The sequence below is a fragment of the Odontomachus brunneus genome, unplaced genomic scaffold, assembly GCF_010583005.1.
Source record: "Odontomachus brunneus isolate Ranch 3 - 2012 unplaced genomic scaffold, Obru_v1 Obru_scaffold_003, whole genome shotgun sequence".
Lineage (NCBI taxonomy): Eukaryota > Metazoa > Arthropoda > Insecta > Hymenoptera > Formicidae > Odontomachus > Odontomachus brunneus.
Window position 1 is genome coordinate 2120666 of NW_022639453.1, and position 24053 is coordinate 2144718.

General features: G+C 31.6%; 2 protein-coding genes across 16 annotated transcripts in view; one reads left to right on the top strand and one right to left on the bottom strand.

Moving 5' to 3' along the window:
• Positions 1-1100: 1100 nt before the first annotated feature.
• Positions 1101-24053, bottom strand: part of LOC116843919 (probable phospholipid-transporting ATPase IF) — a 48276-nt gene continuing 25323 nt past the window's right edge. For 10 of the 13 annotated variants that reach the window (XM_032814890.1, XM_032814884.1, XM_032814916.1 and 7 more), the window contains 16 exons: positions 16466-16570; positions 16006-16260; positions 15747-15896; positions 12966-13261; positions 12611-12825; positions 11195-11481; positions 8317-8496; positions 8051-8198; positions 7817-7959; positions 6444-6683; positions 5042-5184; positions 4751-4910; positions 1956-2264; positions 1675-1861; positions 1422-1567; positions 1102-1345 (listed from right to left, as the gene is read on the bottom strand). In XM_032814890.1, the coding sequence (XP_032670781.1) occupies positions 1238-1345; positions 1422-1567; positions 1675-1861; positions 1956-2264; positions 4751-4910; positions 5042-5184; positions 6444-6683; positions 7817-7959; positions 8051-8198; positions 8317-8496; positions 11195-11481; positions 12611-12825; positions 12966-13261; positions 15747-15896; positions 16006-16260; positions 16466-16570 (3072 nt within the window). In that variant the 3' untranslated portion in view covers positions 1102-1237. Of the gene's footprint in view, positions 1568-1674; positions 1862-1955; positions 2265-4750; positions 4911-5041; positions 5185-6443; positions 6684-7816; positions 7960-8050; positions 8199-8316; positions 8497-11194; positions 11482-12610; positions 12826-12965; positions 13262-15746; positions 15897-16005; positions 16261-16465; positions 16571-24053 lie in introns of all 13 variants that reach the window. The other 3 variants (XM_032814970.1, XM_032814871.1, XM_032814875.1) reach the window with 2 other exon arrangements.
• Positions 5178-24053, top strand: part of LOC116843968 (2-oxoglutarate dehydrogenase, mitochondrial-like) — a 36555-nt gene continuing 17679 nt past the window's right edge. Inside the window, exons 1-5 of one of the 3 annotated variants that reach the window (XM_032814985.1) lie at positions 5178-6528; positions 19161-19435; positions 20656-20765; positions 22421-22702; positions 23744-23954. In XM_032814985.1, the coding sequence (XP_032670876.1) occupies positions 19234-19435; positions 20656-20765; positions 22421-22702; positions 23744-23954 (805 nt within the window). In that variant the 5' untranslated portion in view covers positions 5178-6528; positions 19161-19233. Of the gene's footprint in view, positions 6529-16568; positions 18656-19160; positions 19436-20655; positions 20766-22420; positions 22703-23743; positions 23955-24053 lie in introns of those variants that run through there. The other 2 variants (XM_032814977.1, XM_032814994.1) reach the window with 2 other exon arrangements.

Consider the following 24053-nt stretch of genomic DNA (forward strand, 5'->3'; position numbering starts at 1 on the left):
ATATTACATATGCTAATTAACGATTGCTCTAGATGCAATATTGCTCTAAATGCAATATTAGATGCAAATTAACAATCGTATGAATTTATGTTGAAACATAGTGAAGAAATCAGATTCCCATATATTTCAATAATTTTCATTGATATTTCAATGAGAGAGAGTTTTCATATTCTTGTATATAGAAGAATAAAAAAAATTAAATTTTAATTGGCTAATTTAATTTCACTGACAATTAATTTACGTACGTCGTCTCAAAAAAATATTTCACGCAGAAGCGCGCCAGCAGGCCTGCCGGTGTGAAAGGTCAATATAAAATGGTCGATCCGAATGAAGAAGGATAAACGCGCGGCGGAAGCGAAAAAAAGACTAAGGGTCGCGACGTACGTAAATTACTTTTATAGTTTCTTGGTAGCTTTTTTATATATCCTAAATTAAACGAAGGAATTAAATGAGTCATATCGAGAAGGAGGAGAGCATACTAGGTGGCGGCGGGACGCCGTGCGTTCGAGATCTGCGTATCTTTTTCGTTCCAGAAAGAGAAAAATATCGAGAGCGCGGTCCTGCTAGGTCGGGACTCGAAAACCCGGGTCTTTCGCTTGCCGGGCGACTGCTCTAAACCACTGAGCTACCTGACGCTCCACGCTCACGATACTCTCCTCTTCCTAAATAACGCTCAGAGATGCCGTTCGGAAGCGACATCTCTGGCGCGATCCTGAGCGCACGGCGACTACAGAGACATTAATTGTCAGTGAAATTCAGCACGATTTCGTTATTTATTCAAAATTTTTTCACGAAGTTTTTTATTGAACAATAAATGAAGTGCATAAAGTACTTATTTACAATTAATTATGTATTATTATTATTGTTTCATCAGCGTAATTCAGCAAAATTTTGAAAATTATTGAGAAATGTTTTCACGAATTTTTTCCATCAATATTTCAGCAAAGTTTCAATACAATTTATTCATTTTTCATTGGAATTTAGTAGATTTTATAATATCAAATATTTCAAAATATTTTCATTACTTTTCATCAATATTTATTTAAAATTCATTGTTTCATCATACTTTTTATAACAATTTATAATGAAAATCATGATTCATCATAAAATGTTTTCAGTGACTTTTTAATAACTTTAATTTCTCTTTTAGACGATTTTTTTGTATTTTCAGCAAATTTTTTCCATCAGGATAATTATAATTTATCATAGATAATTCTCGACATTGTAAAATGCTCACTTACTTTTTTACCAACGAGTAACTAAACGTGAATAAGAAGAATGTTAATTGGGACAGCACTACGCTTAGAACAAACCACGACGTCCAGTAGGAACTACGTAGCAATATCTGAAATCATATTATCGTTGTATAAGATTGTTAAGCTACTCGCCGATATTCTCACGGCGATGACGTTAATACACACCTGAACATTCGCTATTAGAACGACTAGATGAAAAATATTAGTGCTAAAAGTCCATTGTCCAACCGTTGTGTTGTCATATAAATATGCGGAATTGGTGAGCGTGAGAGAGTATACTACAAAATATATCACACACGTATGCCATATGCCTAAAAAGAATAACGGCGACAATAAATCACAGTCGTTAATGTTTCTTTTTATCATTTACATTTGGCTGTATTTATAAATACTCATTGATCTTTCTACAATTACGCACTTAGTAGCATCCATATCATGAACTGTTGTCTCGACATTAAATAATTATTTCGATTTAGTTTGTACAGGTACGGATGTTGTATGAGTTTTTCCGCACTGTAGTTTTGCTCGAATAATCCATACAGTAGTATTGGAAGCGTCGTGAATATCATGTTGAACAACATCAAGAACATACTGTCATAAAGTTCCTACAATGAAAAGACACAAAAACCTGAAGGTTCCTTCCGAAAATATAACTACTAGCACATTTTTCTTTTTTTTTTCATAAGATGATATTCTTACTTGCGTAGAGAATCCATTATGCAGGCCATATAATACTTGCGGCGTCATGAAGATCAAGTTTTTATAAAAGAAATATTGCGAAAAGATGCTGATGCGCTGGTAGTACCAGTGACCGTGCACCAGCAACGCCTTTTTCAGATACATAAATTTCGAGAAGGCGAAGTCAGCCGACATGGAAGCCTGACGACCTTCTTTTCCCAATATCCCGAATCCCACGTGCGCCTCTTGTATCATTGACACGTCGTTACCGCCGTCGCCGATAGCCGCGGTATGCGGACGGCTTCGTGCATTTTTTATCAGGTGCACAATCTGTATAAATTAGCCACACGTTTAATAATTACAATCTGTCGTTTTGTATCTTCCTTGTCATCTTGCAGAAGGCCTTTATACATGGAGAGAATTTTATAGTAAAATTTACTGCATAGAATTTTGTAATATCGACAATCTGCCGTAATTTATTATTCCTCCGCTTCATATTCGGTGTGTTTATATTTTAGGAACTGAAATCTATTATTAAATAATTTACTAAGCTTCCTCAGCAAGATAAATTCTATGCTGAAGAAAACTTCTTGATTAATATAGTATTAATTCAAGTAATAATTATTTTCTAAACTATCTGTAAGGTATATCTGAGAAATATTCAGGGAATATTTCATTCTGATACATTAGACTCTCTAGCATCGGATTGTTCTTGCCTGATGAAGCGGACTGAAATGTTCGTGAAACGTCGGAATCAGACAAAGAAAAATCTACGCGGTTCAAACCCGGAAACCAAATTTAATATTCATGAACACCGCGAAAATCTCAAATATTACATTAGACTCACTCTTTTGAAATGACTTCAAAAATATCCCGAACATTTTTTTACTTTCTAACGATTAATAAATAAGCATAAAATTAACTTGACAATTTTCTTTTTTAATCTAATTTTCTTATTATTCTGTCATATTAATTTTACGATTATTTATTGATTAGAGTGTAAGGAAAGTACACTAAATATATTAAGGTGTGTTTAATCGTGTGCTCTTAATTGATCGCAAGTGTCATTTTATGGATATATCTTGACAAGAATTTTTAGCATGCGTTTTCTTGCTTCTAACATTATTAAAAAGAAATGGATGATGTGAGTACTCAAATATCTTAACGAAATGATTATTTATTAATGATTCTATATATATATATATATATATATATATATATATATATATGTGTGTGTGTGTGTGTGTGTGTGTGTGTGTGTGTTAGTTACATTTAATTTATTTTTTCTCTCAGTATAGAAAATATAGTAAAATTGAAAACTATTTATATAAATAAGAGCACAATACTCTCTCATTATATTATCTCTCAATATTCTCTCTATGTATATTATACTTATATCTTAGACAAAGAAGATACAAAAATATTGTTAGTTAAAATCAATTATTCAAATTATAAAAATCAATATTGCTTTATTTAAACCATATGAATAAACACGAGTGCCAGTATTTTGTTAATTTTTATAAACGGAATGCGTGCGAGGATACGATTAAAGAAAATGCGAGAATCGGTCTTGCGAGTCTTTTAGTTCAATATATACTGCTCAAAAGAAATATGGCGTTAAAAAATTGTAAACAAAAATAGATAAAATTTGAATACGCTCTGTATATACCGTGTAAAATCATCGTATGTTTTTTTTATTTCAAGAGTACAATATTCATATTATAAGAAGCCATTGTTCACTTGGAAATTTCCCTATGATCGCGTAATGTCAATGGCTGCGTTCAGAAAACACAGCTGATCAGTGAGCGGTCAGTGATTATTGGTCCTTATTGTTAGATCCCTAACTTTAGACCAATTACGTTGACTAATTACTCAACCCTGTCTCCTGAACGCACTCAATGTCGGCAGTAGATGATCAAAATGTTCGGATAACTTTTGGGGTGTGTGTAGATATATACATGTATGTGCGCGTGTACGTATGTGGTATGTGGCGAAAAAAAATGTACACATAATTTCTACTGTTTTCATTGAAGGAGGGAAAAATAAATCTTTATAATCCTATATATGAAATTCAGGAAACATTTTTGTTAATTCTATAGATTACGGAAATATGCAATTTTTACTATAAAAACTACACTGAGAGAAATCTGATAAAAAATGAACAAATGAATATTTTCGATCAATTTTTATATCCGACCAGGATATTCGATTAAATTTTATCGGATACTTCCGATCATAATGGCATTCCATTAGATAAACTAATTAAAAAATTATGAATCAATATTTCTCATTGGGTGTTTCCTAATTGAATATAAGAATTAATCGATATTTTGATAGGAAATATCCGTTTGTTAATTTGTTATCGGATAATTTCTCTCAGTGCACGTTCTCATTTTTTGGGAGAATAGTGAGACAAGAATGTTATAAAATAAAAATCTAGCAATAATTTTTTACAATAGATATTTTACAATTGATATTAATAAAAATGTTTGAATAATGATTTTTTTACGAAATAATGCTCATTCAAATTTCACCTATTTTTGCCTTTTTTTGATACCATATTTTTTTGAGTAGTACGTGTGAAAATGCAATGTAATTCTATGCACAAGCAAAGGCTATATGTTGTGCATATTGAAAGAATCATTATCGACATCGTAAACTAGTTGTGCGAGATTAACGTAGAATAACTTAGGATATTCTTTTAGCACATTCGCATTTTCTCTGCTCCATCCAGTACAATACAAAGTGCGCCAATGAAACTCACGTCATCGGTGTGACATGTGAGCATGGTAATGTTCTTTCTTTCTCTTCTTTACCTTGCTCTTTTGTAAGGGCGTTAGCCTGCAACAAACGACCGCTTCGCAAGCCATTCCGACAGTTTTCAATAATTCCGGGCAATTTTGCAATGTCGTTGTTATACTCGTACCGTCTATTATCAATCCATATTGCTTATATGGTTCCAGTTTCACTTTCCGTCTGTATGAAATAGAAAAAACGATACGTTTTAGTAACGTTACTTAATGTTACAATTGATGATTAACAGCTTCATAAAGAAAAAGGTAACATTTGATGACGAGTGCATTTAATATGCTTTGAGTCGCACTTACTCAAAAATTGTCAGGATCAAGAAGCACGTTTGTCCTGAAGTCTCTCCCATCAGACGTAAAATCTCTGTACCCTTTTTGAAATGACCGCAGAGGAAAGCGATGTTCTCTGCGGTTTCTGCTTTATCTCCGGTAAGCACCCATACCTGTGATACATTCACGTTAAGCACGATATTCGGGTGATATTAATTCTTTGAGTTTCTCGTTTTAAAAATTTATGTTATTTTAATGAAAGAATAGATGCAAATTTTTACAATATTTGAAAAATTTCGTTTAAAAGATTTTAGTTGAAAAAATTGAAATAAATTATTGTAAAGAATTAGAAAATAATAAAAAAAATTTAATTTTATTATCATTTTATTTTTATATCAAATTTTTCAGTTTCGGTAAATTCATGCATCATTGGTTTAAAATTAAGTTTCTCCAACTTCAAATGTTGAAAATGCTTCTCAATAACTTCTAAATCAAATTCTTTGTCCAAATCAAGCTATGATACACTATTTGCAGTTTATTTTTTATAACTATCTATAAATGAATACAGAGATTCATGATTGAATGGGAAATAGTAAAATGCTAATTAGGAAAAAATAATACATCAAATTCGAGAAAAATATGACAAGCTTTGGAGGAAAATATCACTGATTTCATAATTTTTTCAAAATAAGTTAGTTATCAATATCTAATTAGAGAGAAATATTAAACATAATATACAAAAATTTAATGTATTTTTTATGATGCTATTATAGTAATACAATATGTTTAAAATATGCTTGTTAGAAAATATGCTTGTTAAGAAACATTCACTTATTACATAATAATTTTAACCAAAATATTTACTTTTTATTAGTATAATAATTGGATTAATTGCGTTTTCTCTTTTTCCGGCAAAAGAAGTAGCAATTTTGATGGCATTAAAATATTTCCTCAATTTTTATGGCATATCAAATGCCATAAAAATTTTTATATACTGAAAAAAATTCTTGTTGTACGAGGAAACATTTTTACGTATTTGTGCTAATTACTAAAGTAATAACTATAAACTTACTAAAGTAATAATTACTAAAGTGGTCCACCATGGCCCGTCAAAATATTTCCCCACCACTGACTCCGTGGCGCTAGGGTAGAAGAGTGGGGGAATGTTTTGATGGGCCATAGAGGGCCATTTATTACACATTAATCAAATAATATACCGAAATATATCTGTCTGATTGAGTAGCCTTAGAAGTAGATAGATAAACAAATTTTTATTTTTAGAAATATTTGTGTAAAGCGTATCCTTAAATACGCCAAGATTCAAAGGATTAATTTGAAATTGATCGAGTTGTCGCGATACTCTTAATCTCAAATCAAAACTCTTTTTACGATCTTCAGTTTTGTGACATTCCAACTCGTATGATAAACTAACTTTAATTCCAGCGACTCGCAAGCACTCCAAGGTTTCTTGCACGTCGTCCTGTAGGCGATCCTCCACCGCGGTTACTCCGAGCAGGGTGAGTCCGCTCTCCATACGATTATATGCACGTGTCACTTGTGTCGTTCTCTCGCTGCCGATCATCTGCCGGGCCTGTTCGACGCCTCGTAACAGTTGCTCGTACTCGGACTGATTCATCTTTTTGTACGCTACTACTAGCGTGCGTAAGCCTCTCTGAAAATTGCAAGACTTGACAGATCTTGCGACGTGGGATATCGCGTGGCACAGTGCGAGATTCCTCCAATCAGACGAGACACAAGTGTTCTAGCTGAGATTCTGATTGCTTGCTTATTTGAATATTAAGGAGATGTTGAAGTCGATGACGAACTCGAATAATATCGATAACGCAAAGACGACTGTCACTAACACAAGCACGCTATCCTTTTTGTATTTTTTGTATATATAAAATTTACATAAATGTGTTTCTTTATTTTATCATATTCAGCGGAAAACTTAACTATGCATATGTAGAAATCTTTCTGAAAACTTTTCGGGTATTCTTAAGTGTCTGAATTTAGATGCAAAGATATAGAAATGTTCTTCAAAATTTTTCTACTTAAAGCATCCATATTTTCAATATGTACAAGCCGCGGAACTTTTGTATTAGGCAAATATTATGCTAATTGACAGCTTGAGATTTTACATTCAAAATTTTTTTTCGTTTTCATCATATATTGAGCAATGCTCTTATTTATTTTTGCATGTACTTTTATAGCGTTAAAGTATTTGTACAAATTCTGTACAATCAATACGACGTAAATTTTGCAAAAAAATGTTAATATTCTGTCAGTAAAGTTTTTAGCTTCAGCACCCCCTTAACCCTCGGTGTAATTGATCAGATAATGTCTATTATCATGCGATAATTGATATTAATCTTCGAGTTTTTATACTTATAACTTTACTACAATTATATTTTAGCAATTTTAATTATTCATAAATTGATATTTTATGACTTTTACTCTTTATATTTTATGACTTTTACTCTTTCTTAAAAGTTTTGCAATGGACAAAAGGGAAATTTATTAATTGCTTATATCTAAAATAAATCAATTATTCAATTTAATTAATGTAACACGATGGTATGCCGAGAGTTAAGAAAAAACCAAATAATTAAGATGGAATTATAATAAAATAGTAGAAGAATAAAGTAATAATAATAAAATTAAAGAAAAATTAGGCAGAACAATTTTATTCATTGTCACGTCTAGATTAGATCAATTTCGCATACTGCTTGGGAATATCGATCGACTCGCTTATTATCGTGCATTTTGCATCATTATCATTTTCGTTGGCGAGAGATAACGAACCATAGAGAAATCGGCAACATGAGCGGTCGCTTCTTCAACTTTCCCACTAACGATCAACGGAAAAACGGCCGAGTCCGCACCCTTGCAATATAGCCAGTAATCGTTTGCTTCGTCCTTCACTATTACCGACATTCTCTTTCGTTCTGTTCAATATATATACACACATATATGTATAATGTATAATTATGTATAATTTCAATTGATTGATGCCGATATCCAACTGTGATCACGTACCAGAACTGAATTCTAGTATCTCCAGCTTCTCGAAGATCAAGATTTTCCCGTTCATCTTGATCTCCATCTCCTCGCTGGTGTCCTTTTGGAAAACAACGCCACATCTGGCGCTTGCCTCCACCAACGCCTTCTCGTCTGCCGATGCTGCCTGCCATATGTCGCACATTAGTTTATTTCTTTACACAAGATACACAATTACGCGCATTCGTATTCATTGTGGGCAGGAATCGTTAACGTTTGCGTGCGCGAGTGGGTACTATTTTTACCTGATACTCGGGTAAATCCGGATGCATCATCAGCGAGCTGTTGACTCTGGTAATTTTCTTCAATCTGAAGCTCTCGCGGAACAACGTACGTCTGGCTATAACTACTGGACGTTGACTTGGTGGCGCGATATGTACCATGTGGCACAGCGAGATACTTATCATAAAGTGCCAAATTTCCGCCTGCGGTTGTGCATTTCATTTATTTATTTATTTAATTAAATTGGAAGACATCTTTTTTGCATACAAAATAACAAAAAAATAAAATAAAATATAAAAAGCAGAGAAGAAAAGGATAAGAAGAAGCAAAAAACTAAAAAAATGAAAAAAAAATATATTAAAATATAGTAAAAATATAGTAGTAAACATAATCTATATGTAATAGCTGTTTAAGAAACACAAAATATTTAATATTAATGACTTTTAAAAGCATTTAAGAAGGTTGTAGAAAAAAGGTCAGTGTTGTACTTTCGTAAATTTACTATTTATCGAACATTATTACGGTTCTATACATTTGTTTCATTATCTAACAAGGAAACCCACACAAGTGTCCGCCTCCGATTTTCATGAACTTGGAATATGTTGTACTTTAAATCAAAATAACACATACGTTTTTTATTATATGTGCTCTTTCGCAAATTTAGAGGGTGAAATTTGAAGAAAATCGATTTTTTTCATTTGAAGGAAATATAATGAAAATTATAAGAGATAGAAAAAAATTAATAATTTGAATATTTTGAAGTTTTCAAATTATTTTCAATAATTTGAAAATTATTGAAAAAAAATATTTTGAATAAAAGTTGAATTGTTTGAAAAGTACTTTACAGAAATTATTTGAAAACAAATTTTTTTGTTAATATTTCGCCCACTACTTCTTCTTATTATAATTATTAAAATAATTTCTGTAAAGTACTCTTCAAACTATTCAACTTTTATTCGAAATATTTTTTTCTATCTCTTATAGTTTTCATTATATTCCCTTCGAATGAAAAAACTGATTTTCTTCAAAGGGATATTTCACTCCCTAAACTTGCGAAAGGGCACATATAATAAAAAACGTATCTGTTATTTTGATCTAAAGTACAACATATTACAAGTTCATGAAAATCGGAGACGGATACTTGTGTGGGTTTCTTTGTAACTAATAAATGTTAATTTGAGATGAAGTTGGGATGAATACATGTATAGATAAAATACACATACTCAAAATAACTTCCTGTTTTTTTCTTTTTAATATCACACTCAAATGAATTTGAGACGATTTTTCTTTTTACAAGATGTTATCTAAAATTTTATTTTCAAGTAATAAAAATAAATAGTTTGCTTATTACGGGTTAGATATACTGAGAGAAAAATTACCTTAAAATCAACAAATATTTCTTTGATGAATGCCATTAACATATTTATTTAAATCTAAATTCTCTTTATTTAAACCAAATATTGTTTACTTAAATCAGGTAAACAATATTTGATTTAATAAAGAGAATTTAGATTTAAGCAAATATGTTAATGGCACCCATAAAATATTTGTTAATTTTAAGATAATTTTTCCCTCAGAGTATAGGCAGGGGCAACAGTACTCACCGTCAGACGCGGACGTTTATGTGGGATGTCTGGTGCAATTAATTGATTGATATATGTGATACACCTATGTCACGGCACTCAACCATATTATGTTTATAACTTCTATTGATATTCGTGTGCAATTAAAGTGCAAGTAAAAAGTGTTTTAAATTAAAATATCGTAAATAAAAAATGTGGGATATGATTATAATGTGACGTTTGTGGATAAAATATTCGATTATGCGTGTTTTATCTAATTGGAAAATAAACTTTGCAAATACGAAGACGGAGTGTTAATTACGCATAGTTAAAACACATCTGTTGTCCCACCAAAGCACCCATGTCTGACAGTGAATTGCGTTTATTAACCTTTTGCCCATTTGTAACAAACAATTAATTTTTATAATTCGAAAATATTAAGTTTCGGATAATATTTTGCAGAAAAAGCATTGCTTTAGAATTCCTTTAAGATTATGATATTTTAAGAACAAGAAATTATTTAAAAAAAATCATCCCGTATACATAATATTAACAACATGAAAAATATTATTAAAAAAATTTTTTTTATTAATGCTTCAATTATATATGTTAATTTAATAAAGATGTACAGATAATAAAAAGAGACATATAAGTGTTTAAATATATGTATATACAACTCGAATATTACTATAAATTATAAATTTTCCATCGTTATATTTTCCAAACAAAATCAATAATTCATATAAAATATCGATATATTAGTACCGTAAGATGGGGTTACTTTGTGACTGTAGGGGTTACTTTGTGACACAGTGAATATTGGTCAATAGTGATAATTATCACTATTGACAAAGTAACCCCATCTTACGGTAATTCATATAAAATATCGATATTTTAATATCATAGTAATTTTTTACTGAAACTTTATATTTATAATTTTAGTTTACAAGGAGTCAAAAATACTACGCCAACTTCGAGGAATCCATATAAAAGTGTCAACTTTAGTTTCAAATATCTCAGCTCTGAATAGTCAATCTTTTTCTAATTACACAGTTAGATAGTTTTTCAACTTATATGTAGTACAAATTTCAATGAATTTTTAACAAACTCATTTTGCTCCACAACCTTCTTAAAGATATAATGAAACATAATACCACATTTTGATTTCTGGATGAAGAGAATCGGGGTAAAATTGAAATTAATTATTTACTCCCTAAGTATCAGGATGACATGAAATTATGTATTATGTATGAAATTATGTATAACGTCTCCGATATCAATATGTCACTAATACGTCATTTGACGTCATCATGTTTACTGGATCGTTTTACAAATTTACCTGCCACGAATTTATTTTCACGGCTTCTTCTTCGTTTCCGCTCTGCGGTAATAGATAAAGATTTCCGTCGCAATCTTTCTCCATGTATACATTCCCGTCGATCGAGCAGCGTCTGAACACCATCAGATTTTCAGTGAGCGTGCCAGTCTTATCGGTAAACAGATACTCAACCTGACCGAGCTCCTCATTTAAGTCTGATGTATTAGCGAGTGCTGGCTGATCTTTATCTTTATCGTACATGTCCAAATCCCAGCCAAAGAAGAAGGATCCGAGAAATTTCTGAAATTCTGAAGGGATCTTATCGCGCATCTCGTCGTTGGTAATATGGTTGTAAAACTTTCAAATTATCAAATCAACAAGAAGAGAAAAGTCAATAAATCAACGCTAGATCTCAGTTGCAAAGACTGTTCAATCGTGAAAATAAAATAAAAAATGAAGAATGTGTGAAATTATGAAAATAAAAGGAAACGCGTAAAAAGGAATTCAAATGGATTCCTACAAGAGTTGCCCAAATATTTTGATTGTCATTCCAAACCTCTTCAGTAGAAAAAAAGTAATATTACAACAGAGTTTTTATGGATCTACTTTCTTTCTTTGTTTTTTTTATTTTTTTATTACTCTATTATTATTTTTTTTACTCTATTATTATTATTCTTTTATTTTATTTTCACGATTAAGTGGATTTAGTAACTGAGATCTTGCGTTGACTTTCTCTCTTTCTCTCTCTCTTACTAGCTTTTTTCTTATTGATGCATCAGAAAGTATTGATCGTTTAGTTAATTTTTCAAATTATTATACGAAAGATAGAGAGAACATATAATAATAATAATAATAACAACAATAATAATACTTGTAATTATAATGTATTGGCAGCGCAAGCTGGGAAACCTCTCTATCTTCTTTATTCATCCTTCAAATGCATACATTTGGCGGAAGACATTAAGAATAGGTGCTGTGGTGCAAATTTGCATCAATGATTTTTGCTCACTTATAACTTAATTCCGCGCGCGCGTGTGAATTGATCAATATCATAATTTTATATTTTTTTAATATAAGGAAAAAACTCAGAAATTTTTGACTATATAATGATATAAAAGTTGATGTGAAAGTTGATGTGAAAGTAATAACAGAATGAAAAATAGATTTATATTCATAAAAAATAAATTTATACATATAAATATAAATTTATAAATACATTTTATAAATATAAATTTGTATATAAATAAATTTACAAGAATATATTTATATTTTGGAAAATTCACTTTTTGAGGAAATCGATGTTACAAATTTGTACCACAGTAAGTTTGAAAGGTCAGTGATCTTAATTGTCAAGATAGTAAATCCTCCAGTTCAATCTTAGAGTTCAGTTACGGATCTTATAGGATCTTACTAATTACTAATGTAAATGCTTCTTACCGATAGTGACGTACAGTGATATCGGTATGATGTAATTGAATAAGATAGCAAAACTCAGGATATCCGTAATCAGCGTAGCAAAGGTGGTTTTGTAGTGCGAGCCTAAATAACTTTCCCAATTCGCGTAGCTTTCGACGTACAGTTTCATCAAAATCGACGCTACTACTTCGAGTGACAGTAACACGATAAACACGATAAGATATTTATTGATAGCTCTGCAAATGATAGAGTTCGACTAAGTATAAGTTCAATAAGTATAATTTCAAATGGAAAAATTTCTCAGATAACTGATGCTATTTGTAGAATTCTTGAAGATATACGATAACGAAAGTACGAATATTGAAGCAATCATCACCTCTCGACAGTTGAGAATTTATTGCTGACGTTTTTCGAGTTGAGCGACAGTTTTGTGTCCTGTCCGGTGTAAACGGTGCAGCCGACTACGTAGTCCGTGTCTTTCAGTCGTGATCCACGAAGCATTAAATTTTCTACTGTCAAATGTCCGTTAGCCACTTCGTTACCATCATTAATTTCGAGTTTACCAAAGAAGGTGTAAAGATCAGCCAGAGGATGCTGGCACGTGATCGTTGCTTCTGAACCCACTATATGCTCAAGTGACATCTTCGAAATTACTTTCGGGATTTGTAACGTCTGAAAAGATAATCGAAAGTATTTTAAAATTTTATACAGAATGAGTCATTTAATATTAGATTCTAAAATATCTCTATTGTTTCATTATATTTAGAGGAAAAGGAGTAAATAGAGTGTAAGAAATAAATTATGTGATTGAAAAGGATCAGTATTGTGTTTGGTACAAACTCTTTTAATCACACAATCTATTCTTTAGATCTATTTTTTAGATCTATTCTTTAGATATTTTCCTCTAATATTAATCCTTCTGTACCAGCGGGACATATATGCCCCGGTTATGAAAAAATCATAATCATAATAATCATAATCATAATCAAAATAAGCCTATTGACTTCTACTTTAGCTTTTTTAAAGAGAAAAGTTAAGTTTATACATAAAAAATTAGTATATTTTTAAATTTAATATTTTTGAAAGAATATAGTTATTTAAAACTTTTTAAAAAAGTCTTTTGATTTAGTTTTTCAAAAAAGTACTTAAAACTTTTTTAAAAGAAAACTCAAAGCTCATATTTTAAATATTTAAGTTTTCATCGCTATCTTGAGTTCACCATGTTGAAATTAAATTTTGATAGCAAATGTGGAGAAGTAGTGGCCTCACAAATTTTTATAATTGTATCAATATAAAAGATATCTCTCTTCTAAAAAAAGAAATTAAAGGTATGAAAAAATTAAAAACGACAAAGATATTTTAGAATTTAATGTTAAATGATTTTAAATACTAGGTATACCTGAATATATATTCGCAGTCTTAATTTTATGAACTTCTCTCAGTATTTTGGAAATAATTTTTCTTTGGCGAAAATGTTGAGAGTGCTCGTTATTTATGACTTTTTAATTTTCGACATAACATATCTCGGCTAAGATAGATAAGTACAACATTAAAATTTTGTTAAAGTCATTTGAAATCGATCGGAGATAATAATAATAGTTATTTATTTGGTCGTGCGAAGTTTAGTTCGTAAAAAGTTTTGCTTCCCTAATCATTTTCTCTCTCAAAACGGTTGGTACCTCGACGTTTTGTTGAGTGAAAATTCTTTCTGAATTGCATAAACGTAATCTCTGGGTAGATTTGACGTCGCAAATTCTACGACACTTTATATATTATAAATCTGCTCAAAGAAACTTTTCCGTTGGGACATAGATTCCATACCCTTCGTATGGACGAAAATAAAATGGATTGGAAGGAAGGTAATGTCGTATTTTTATCTCAAAATCGGAGGAAATTTATTTATATTTAAAAACAATTTCAATCAGTAATGTAATGGCTGATGTTTTCTATAATTTTTTGCCATTTTTCGGGCAGCTGCATTCCTCGTGCGTAGGACTCGGGTGTTTTCTCAGTGAAGAATTGCTTAAGGTAGTTTTTCTTCTTCCAAAGAAATATGAAGGTCTTTATTATTAAGGAAATTCTACAAGGATCGGAACGAGTAGTAGTCCGAAAGAACAATAAATAATGAATATGTTGAGAGTGACAAAATATCCCAGCCAAGTTGCAATATCATTTCCCAAGTAGTTAAAAATATATGAGGGGTGGCATTGATTTGATAGAATAAAAGACCTTTTCTATTCACCAGTTCTGGGCGTTTTTCTGCAATGGCTTTCTTTAATTTATTCATTTGGACACAGTCCGAATTAAGCCATACGTTTTTTGAAAGGAGCTCATTATATACGTCACTCTTCTAGTCTCACCAAATACATGGCATGACCTTCTCCGAATAAAATTTAGGCTTTGGAGTGGTCAACGGTTTTTCTGAACGCTTTCCTTAAGACTGTTTGCGTACTGCGTTGTTGCAGATAATTCATTTTTTTACCGCCTGTCATGATTTGTTTAACAAATGAATTGTTTTTGTTGCGTTTAAATAATAAATAGCAGATGGAAATGCAATTGACTAAGTTTTTTTCAAATAAATCATATGACATCCAGACATCAAGGTGATTCACGTATCCCAGCTTATGTAAATGCTCGATGACGGTTATATATGATAAATGGAGTATCTCTGCAATCTTTCGTGTTGTGTGTCGCTGATTATTCTCGATTAAAATCTTGGTTTAATCGTCATCAGCAACAGCCAGCCGATCAGAGCGTTTCTCATCTTTGAATATCGTATCACTAACATGAAACTTCGGCAACCATCTCTATGTTTTGTTACAATATTTTCTCCATGCACAGCACAAATTTTCTTTTTGTTTACGTCGTGTTTTTTAAAACAGCATCAAACAGCGAAAATACAGCTTGTTTTGTCCCATTTTTTCTCTCTTGATTTCAAGTGAACATAAATGCTTCTATATTCCATACTAAATAACGCTTAGAGGTGTCACTAGGTCAATAGGTCAACTGTCACAATAGCATACCACTTAAACCATCTAGATTGAAATGTCTTTCTAATAAAACACACTAAAATCATATGTGTTGGGAAGATACAACGTTACTTTCCTTCCAATCCGGTAATTATCAATTCTCAGTGAATTGCCAGTGAAACAATTACCTTCAAATTTGTTTCCCCATCGAGATTAGATGTCGTGACATAACAACATCCCGGCGTTTCGCTATAAAGAAGAACCATATCACACGGCACCTCCTCGTCTCGAGAGACTTTCACGAGGTCTCCCACTACTATTTGTTCGCAATGTATATTCTGCAAATATTAACATTATAATGCAAGTGTTAACATTAAGTGATTGCAAAGAATACGATGCGAAATAAGCGCGAGCGATTTCGCGTTAGTAATGTGGCGTGTTACGAACCTGCATACATTTATTACGGATAACGGTGACCGATCTCCGATTATCTTTCTGGTCCATTTTGTAGCGCAGATAATCCTCGTATCCCTGCTTGCACGCGGTTACAATGATGACGAACGCTAAAGGCAAGGCGCTGGTCATCGGCGAAATGGGCGATTCTATAGAGAGCGCGATTATCGTCGTCAGCAGGAAATAAAAATTTGCTACCCGCCGGAATTGCTCGAAGAGATTCTTCGGGAGGAAGTTCCATATTGTATACTGTACATTGCAAACATAAGCGCGATTATAATATCTTGGTTATATTTAAACAAATAATAGCGCGACACACACACGTGATTTTTAGTCAGTGAAAATCATTCAGCGATATTAGCTGAATATCTTTACGAATAAAAATATGACTTTCCCTTTATTGAACTGGTCGAAGAATGCGTAATTTGGAAATAATGCATACATATAAGAGTACCTTATTCGATACAATTCGGTTGTTAATGAAATGTGTTTCCAATGAGTTCTTCGTAGAACTTGTTTTCACGACTCTGTGGTCGCCTAACGCCGAAGTGGTAGCACCCTACGAACAAAAATGCTTTTATTTAAGCTGTAATACTGTAAACGAAAATATTAATGCATCGCATCGATATATGCAAGGTGAGTTACATAATGTTAGGTTAGGTTCTAAAATATTTCTGTTGTTTTTTATACCAGAAAATGTGTAAGGGGATTTTTCAATGATAGTTTAAACTTAGATTTCAACTTAAGTTCTGTTTAAATAAAACAAATACATTGTTAGAATAGAGTTTAAACTTGAATCCAGGTTTAAATCCAGGGTTAAACTATTGAAAAACCGGCTCTTAGAGGAATAAATTGTGTGATTGGAAGCGTTCACTGACACACACGACATTTATCCCTTCTGACTAAACAGTTTATTTCTTAAACATTTTCCTCTAAATATAACAAAACAACAAAGACATTTAACAATCATTAAGCGATTTATCCATTGTGTGTGTTTTTTAGATCAGTGGATGTTTTTATATCGACTTTTGGTAGTCTTACTACTGTAATTGTATTAACGTAAAACTTCTTAAGCTATAAAAACGTAAGAATGTTATGTTTACATTCTTTCAGTTTCCTAAATTTGAAGACACATTTGAGATGATTCGAACATCACTACTTGCTTAGAATTAGCCTAATATCTCGCCACCTAGCATATCTAGCTCCGCACGACAGGCAGAGATCTGCATAGTCTTGAGTGGCGAGTAGTCCAAGGCTTTATGTGTCTCGTCATTAGAAAATTCTAACTCAAATAAATATATTTTAACATATTATCTACTTAGTGTTTAGCACAAGTATGCAACGATGCGTCTTTATGCAACAAGAAATTTTTCAGTACATAAAAGAAGTCATTTGCCGTGAAAATTGCTACTTATTTCGCTGAAAAGAGAACGCAATTAATTATTGTATTACTAAAATGCAAATATCTTATATAATTATAATTATAGCGCAATAAATGAGCATTTCTTAAAACAAGCTTATTTTAAATACGTTTTGTTATAGCATCACAAAATGTACAAACATTAACTCTAGAACATGGATAAAATTTATTTAAAATAATTTTTCAAACATTACTGTTCTTAAAAATATGTGTTTTGTTTTTTTATTATAATTTTTTTCAATTCCATGAGTGGCAAATATTAATAGATTTAAATAATAGATCCAAATTCCTCAAAGTTTTCTGCACCGATTAAAAAAAATATTGAATGTCGATAATTTTTCTGGATGTTATGATGTCTGGATGAGTAAATAAAAATGTGCTGTGTAACATTTATCCATGTTTAGGATTTACATAATTTTTATGTTTAGGATTAAAGATTAAATGTTTGCATGTTATAAATTTTTTAGAATATAAAATTTATTGAAAATTTCTAGAATAGAGAGAGAGAGTTAAGAATCTAAAAAAGTCGCTAAACACAAAATTTTCTTGTTTTTTATGAGCATTTTCAAAATATGAACTCAAAGTATATCCTTTTTACTTGAAATTTTTGAGAAATCGAGTAGCCTAAGAATCCTCCAATAAGAAGTCAAAGGACCTTGAAAATGGATCTTCTATTTGGATCTTCAGTCGTTTTTGAGGAAACCATAAAGTCGTTCTAATCCATTCTATATATATATGTTAAATATATTAAATCTAAGTTATATGAAATTTAATTAATATATATTTAGAATATTTAATTGATATTTAATTAATATATTTAACGCGAATCACGCGAATCACACTTTTACAATCGAAACTGTAGCAAGCGAAAAACAGAGACGTGAACTTTGTTTCAAATCTGTAATCGTCCGAGACGAGATAATCAGTCGAGAATCTAACCAAATTTTGTGTGACTAAACAGCTAAACAAAATTAATCACGATTGACTGACGCGATGACGTAAAGTTGTAAAGTGAAACAGAAAAAGAAAATTATTAGTTCGTCTGGAAAGATCGAGCTTTAAAAATTGCTCAGTCGTTTGACCTTCGCATTGTTCCTCGTGCGTCGCACCATTTCTCGTACTTGTATTCGTATGTGGTGTAGCAACTAACGAGGCAATGTACTGTACGAGATTACAACCTCATCGAGACATCATTCGGCGTACCGTGTCGCGCTTATATCGGCAGTTCGTATGCTATCTGTGTTCTGACTTAACACGTTTGCCATCACATTTATTTAGAGGATTCTCTCTACATAGATTATTTTGAATTTTTTGTGTGTAATTGTATAAGACACACACAGGGCCGATTGTATCAATCTCTTGAAACTTAAGTTAATTAATAGTTAAATTAAACTTAAGATAACTAACAGTTAAATTAAATTTAAGTTAACTAACACTTAAATTAAACTTAAGTTTAATAGTTTAGTAATAATAGTAAGTCTAATAGTTAAATCATATATCTATCTTTGTCTAATTTAAAGGAGAAACAAAGACAGACATATGAGTTCACTGTTAATTAATTTATCAGAAGTTTGGAAAAATCGGCCTTTAATTTAATAGTGTTTAGTTTGATAATGTTGTAGTGGACAATGAATGTTTGCTGTTACACACGTGTGATTTCTTTCGTGAGAGATCGTTGCATCACGTGTTAAGGATCTTGTAAATGTAAGGAATCTTTTCTCCGCAACAGATTTTTCTGCAAGAATCCAATACGCCGTGAACACGATGTTGGCAATGGCGATAGGAAGAACAACATTCTAAACATGACCAACAGCCAGTATTTGGATTACATGTACAAAGCATGGCTGAAAGATCGAGGGTCCGTGAGCTCCTCGTGGGACTCGTATTTCAATTTGATCCACACTGAAAATCCGAAAGATCTTCGAACCAAGCCCGGCTCGGTTCGCGTCAGTTCGTCCTCTTCTAATTTAATCCTGTCGAATATGGAGAAAATACAATCAAGCAGTAAGTTCGCTCCGATGAATCCTTCCCGCGCGATCGTTCCCGTGCAAGCGATATAGCTTAGCATTACAAGCACATGATTTTTTCAGGCACATGTAATTTTTCAAGCTAATGATACCAATACGCGGAAGAAAATCAACAGAATCAACAGAATTGTTCAACAGCGCGCCGTAGGTGGAATAAATTTTATTGATTTTTTTTAATAGCAATATTATGGAAACTGATACTCGAATTATTAAAACAATGTATGACGTGTTTGGTTTAGTAACTCGAATATTACTTTCAATAACATTGCTATTGAATTAAGAAGATTTGTTCTATCCACGACGTTTTGTTGACTAATTTTATCTATTCAAAAGTATTTTTTTTTCGTGTAGCTGGTGGGTCGCTAAGATAAATTGCAAATTGATCAATTTCATATTTTTGGATTTTGAATAGGCCCTTAGGGGGCCGCTGTTTACAAAAGAATTTGTTCCAATGTGATTAATATAGCTTGACATTAACCTTTTGAGTCTCGAGATATTCTTAAGGATACATATATGATATTTTTAAAAATAAAAAATATTTTTATTCTGATTTATCTACGTTGTTTAATATATATATATATATATATATATATATATATATATATATATATATATAGAATGCTTTTCTAGCGTTTTTTACTTACTTAAAAAAAAATTGTTTTCATTTTTTCATTAATTGTTTAAATTTTTATAGCAAATTTTTTAATTTTTTCTTATTGAAACTGTTTTTCAAATCGAATTTTTTAGAAATTATACCGAGAGAAATTATCTGTTAAAAAATTAATAAACCGACATTTCTGGTCAAAATACTGACAAATTTTTATATTTCATTAAGATATCCGATTAAATTTAATCGAATACTTCCGATTATAATGGCATTTCATCAGATAAATCGATCAAAAAGTTCTAAATCGATATTCGTCATTGAATGTTTTCTGATCGGATACAAAAATTCATCGGTATTTTGATCGGAAATATCCGTTTGTTAATTTCTTATCGAATAATTTCTCTCAGTATACATTATATTTCTCTATTAAAATAACGTTACATTTTCAAAATATAAAATCGGGATTTTAAGAGTTAAATTTCTTTTCAAGCACGTTGTAATTTTTCGGTTGATGAAACACGTCTCGTAGATCGCGCAAACAAATTGAATATCGACTAATGTCGTCTTTTCGTATTCCGAATACCTCATAGGATCGCTGTTTCCTAAAGAACCCGTTCGATCCAAGTCGGATAGCCCGATGCAGGGAGATCAATTCATAAACGGCGCACTCGATATCAATGCCACGATCCGAGCTTATCAAGTATATCCCATACAAATGTCACGGACAATCTTAGCTATTTTAGTTTTCCATTTGCGACGATATCTATCTTCGAAATGAGGAGATAAAAAAATCTGAATTATGGCTCGCTTGTATCTTGTAATGAGAAATTCTTTTAATTGTATGACTCGAATTTTCTGGATCAAAATCGTGCTTCTCCATTGAAACAATAATGAAAGTACTACCACTCGGAATCGCAAAATGGAATACTTAGTTTGGCTTCCGAGATGATGCCGTATTCTTTGTAGATTTGCTTTTTCGAATTTTATCTCCGTGTAATAAGAAACAATTCTACAAAAGACGCAGCACCAATCTAAAAGCAAAAGAAGCATTTTTCCATATTGTAGAAGCCTAAAATATTGTAAGAGTGAGTGTTTCATTTTTCTTTAAGTCCGACGGAATTTGTAGAGTTAATGTGGAACCTCAATTTTTATTTAGATACATATACATATGCCGAGAAAATTATAATAATCAGTCCAGGAAGCAGATAATAATAATATTATATTAATATAACTGTCGTGTGCACAACCTGTGTTATATTGCACATATATTGTTGAATAAGAAATTATAATATTGATGTAACGTTATTGTTATTTGATGTTTAATTGGAGATGTCACGGTATCAGCTCGAAGATATATCGATTCATAAGCTTTTTTTATCTCTCTCTCTCTCTCCGCTAAAAGTTTTGAATTGATACTTTCTAAATTTTTGTTGAATAAAATTCCATTCAAAAAGTAAAGTAATAGTCGAATGACTTTAATTTGAGTAATTCTTCATTAAAGTGAATTTTCTACTCTGAGATTTGTCGAATAAATATTTTCATTCATAATTGAAAAATGAATTTAGTACGTTTTACCATTTTAGGAACAAAAATGTAATTTACTTCTTAATCAAATTCGATTTAATCGATTGAAATATTCACTCGCATAGAGTTAGAATCTATTCTGAGCTAAAATGAAACACTTACTCTTACAACATTTTAGGCTTTTGCAATGAGGAGAAATGCTTTGTTTCGCTTTTAGATTAGATTGGTGCTGCGTTGCACTGAAAATTTTTTGTGAGTTTGTTTTTATTACACGGAGATAAAATTCAAAAAAGCAAATCTATGAAGGATGAAGGAGCAAAGAGTACATTGTAGATCAGGCTTCATGCAAACAATTAGAGTAAGCGAACCTATTTCGGAACATCTATTTCGAAACACTAATTTTTTTCCTGTGAAATAATATTAAATTTTCACGGTTAATACAGGAAAAAAATTAGTGTTTCGAAATATGTGCTGTTCGTCGAATAAATATTTTCATTCATAATTGAAAAATGAATTTAGTACATTTTACCATTTTAGGAATAAAAATAATTTACTTTTTAATCAAATTCGATTTAATCGATTGAAATATTCACTCGCATAGAGTTAGAATCTATTCTGAGCTCAAATGAAACATTCACTCTTACATTTTAGGTGTTTGCAATGAGGAGAAATGACAAAGAACATGTTCTTTGTTACTAACATGAAAATTTGATATTATTTCACGGCTAATACAGGAAAAAAATTAAAATGTTTCGAAATAGGTGCTGTTCCGAAATAAGTTCGCTTACTCTATACAGAAAAGACGAGCTAAGGATTGTTTGTTTGTTTAAGACACGCGGCCACTTGATAGCTGATACCGATCCGTTGAGCATACAGAACCCAGAGTCAGCGAAGTTGCAGGGCACCCCGAATTTGCCGCCCGCGATCGTGGTGCGAGAGCATCTCAAGGGTATGACGGAAGCGGATATGAACCGGGAATTCCCGCTTGCATCCTTCACGGTTATCGGCGGCGAGAAGAGGAGTTTGCCGTTGCGAGAGATACTGACCAGGCTGAACCAAGTCTACTGCGGCCATCTCGGCCTTGAATACACCTACATTCACGACCTGAATATGGTATGCGCGGCCCTTCATGTCCTCCCTTCGATTTTTGTCCGTGCGAGATTCGTTTTTCTTGGGAAGGACGAGAGAGTTTCGTCACAAAAGGTTGCACTTGAACACGAGTAACAATACCTCGCGATGATAAACAATAAACGGGAAAATTCTAATCGATATACGCAGATTAGATTGCGAGACTTGTTACACTCGAGTAGACGCGAGTTATTAAAGCGCCGCGAGAAACTCGTGATTGAAAACCTGAGTTTCTTGTTGTCGGCGATTATCGATAATTAATAGAATAGAGGAATATATATACGTGCGTTATTGATCGATTCGTGCTTGGGAGACACCGAGTTATCTTGTGTAATTCGTATCTTATCGTTTTATCGTGGCTTATCTCGTATCGCTCTAACGATAGAAAAGTCACTGTCTATTATTTCAACGGAATTATTTTCTTCGAGATGTCACGAAATGGATGATAACAACTTTAAGATCATTCTTTAAGATTAGTCGGTACATTCTTAAAAATTTTGATGTCACAGTAAATAAAAAGAATAATTATACACTATGCAAAAGGGAAAATATCTAAAAAATATAAAATATCTATTCGCTCGGTGGGTATTAATAACATATTTACTTGAATCTAAATCTTTTTATTTAAATAGGAAAAATTGCTTTCAAATTAATTGATTAATTAAATTAATGTAAAAAATTAACATAACAAATTAATATTAAAAAAAATTTTAAATTAATTTAAGAAAATGAATATTTTGTCATTTGAAGACAATTTCTTTTCAATGTAAAAATATATATATTGTAAAAATCAAATTCAACAATTGTAATTGTAAGAGATTTAAAATAATAGATTTTATATTGAATTCTGCGATTAACATAAAAGTAATTTAGTTTTGAAGTGTAAATTCTAAGAAAAATGAGAACAAAATTATAAGTAAATATGTTATTAGCACTGAATAAATATTTTTTTACTTTTTAGATATTCTTTTCTCTGAATAGAAGCTGTAAATCTATGAGGCATACATCGATCATGTTCTTCATCAGTTAGATTGGCTGAGGAATAAGTTTGAGGTACCAGGCGCCTGGGAATTACCGACAGAACATCGGAAGTGGATCTGGATGAATATTATGAGAGCTGTGAGCTTTGAAAATTTCCTCGCGAGAAAATATGGCACGGAGAAAAGATTTGGCCTGGAAGGTTGCGAATCGTTCATACCGGCCACTGCGGAATGCATAGAAACATCCGCGGAAAATGGTAAATGATAACGAGTGACTTTCTAACGAAGTCAAAATTTTGACTTTGCCATAACCTTAACATCAAGCGTCTTCCAGGCATTTATCAGTGTAAACTTAA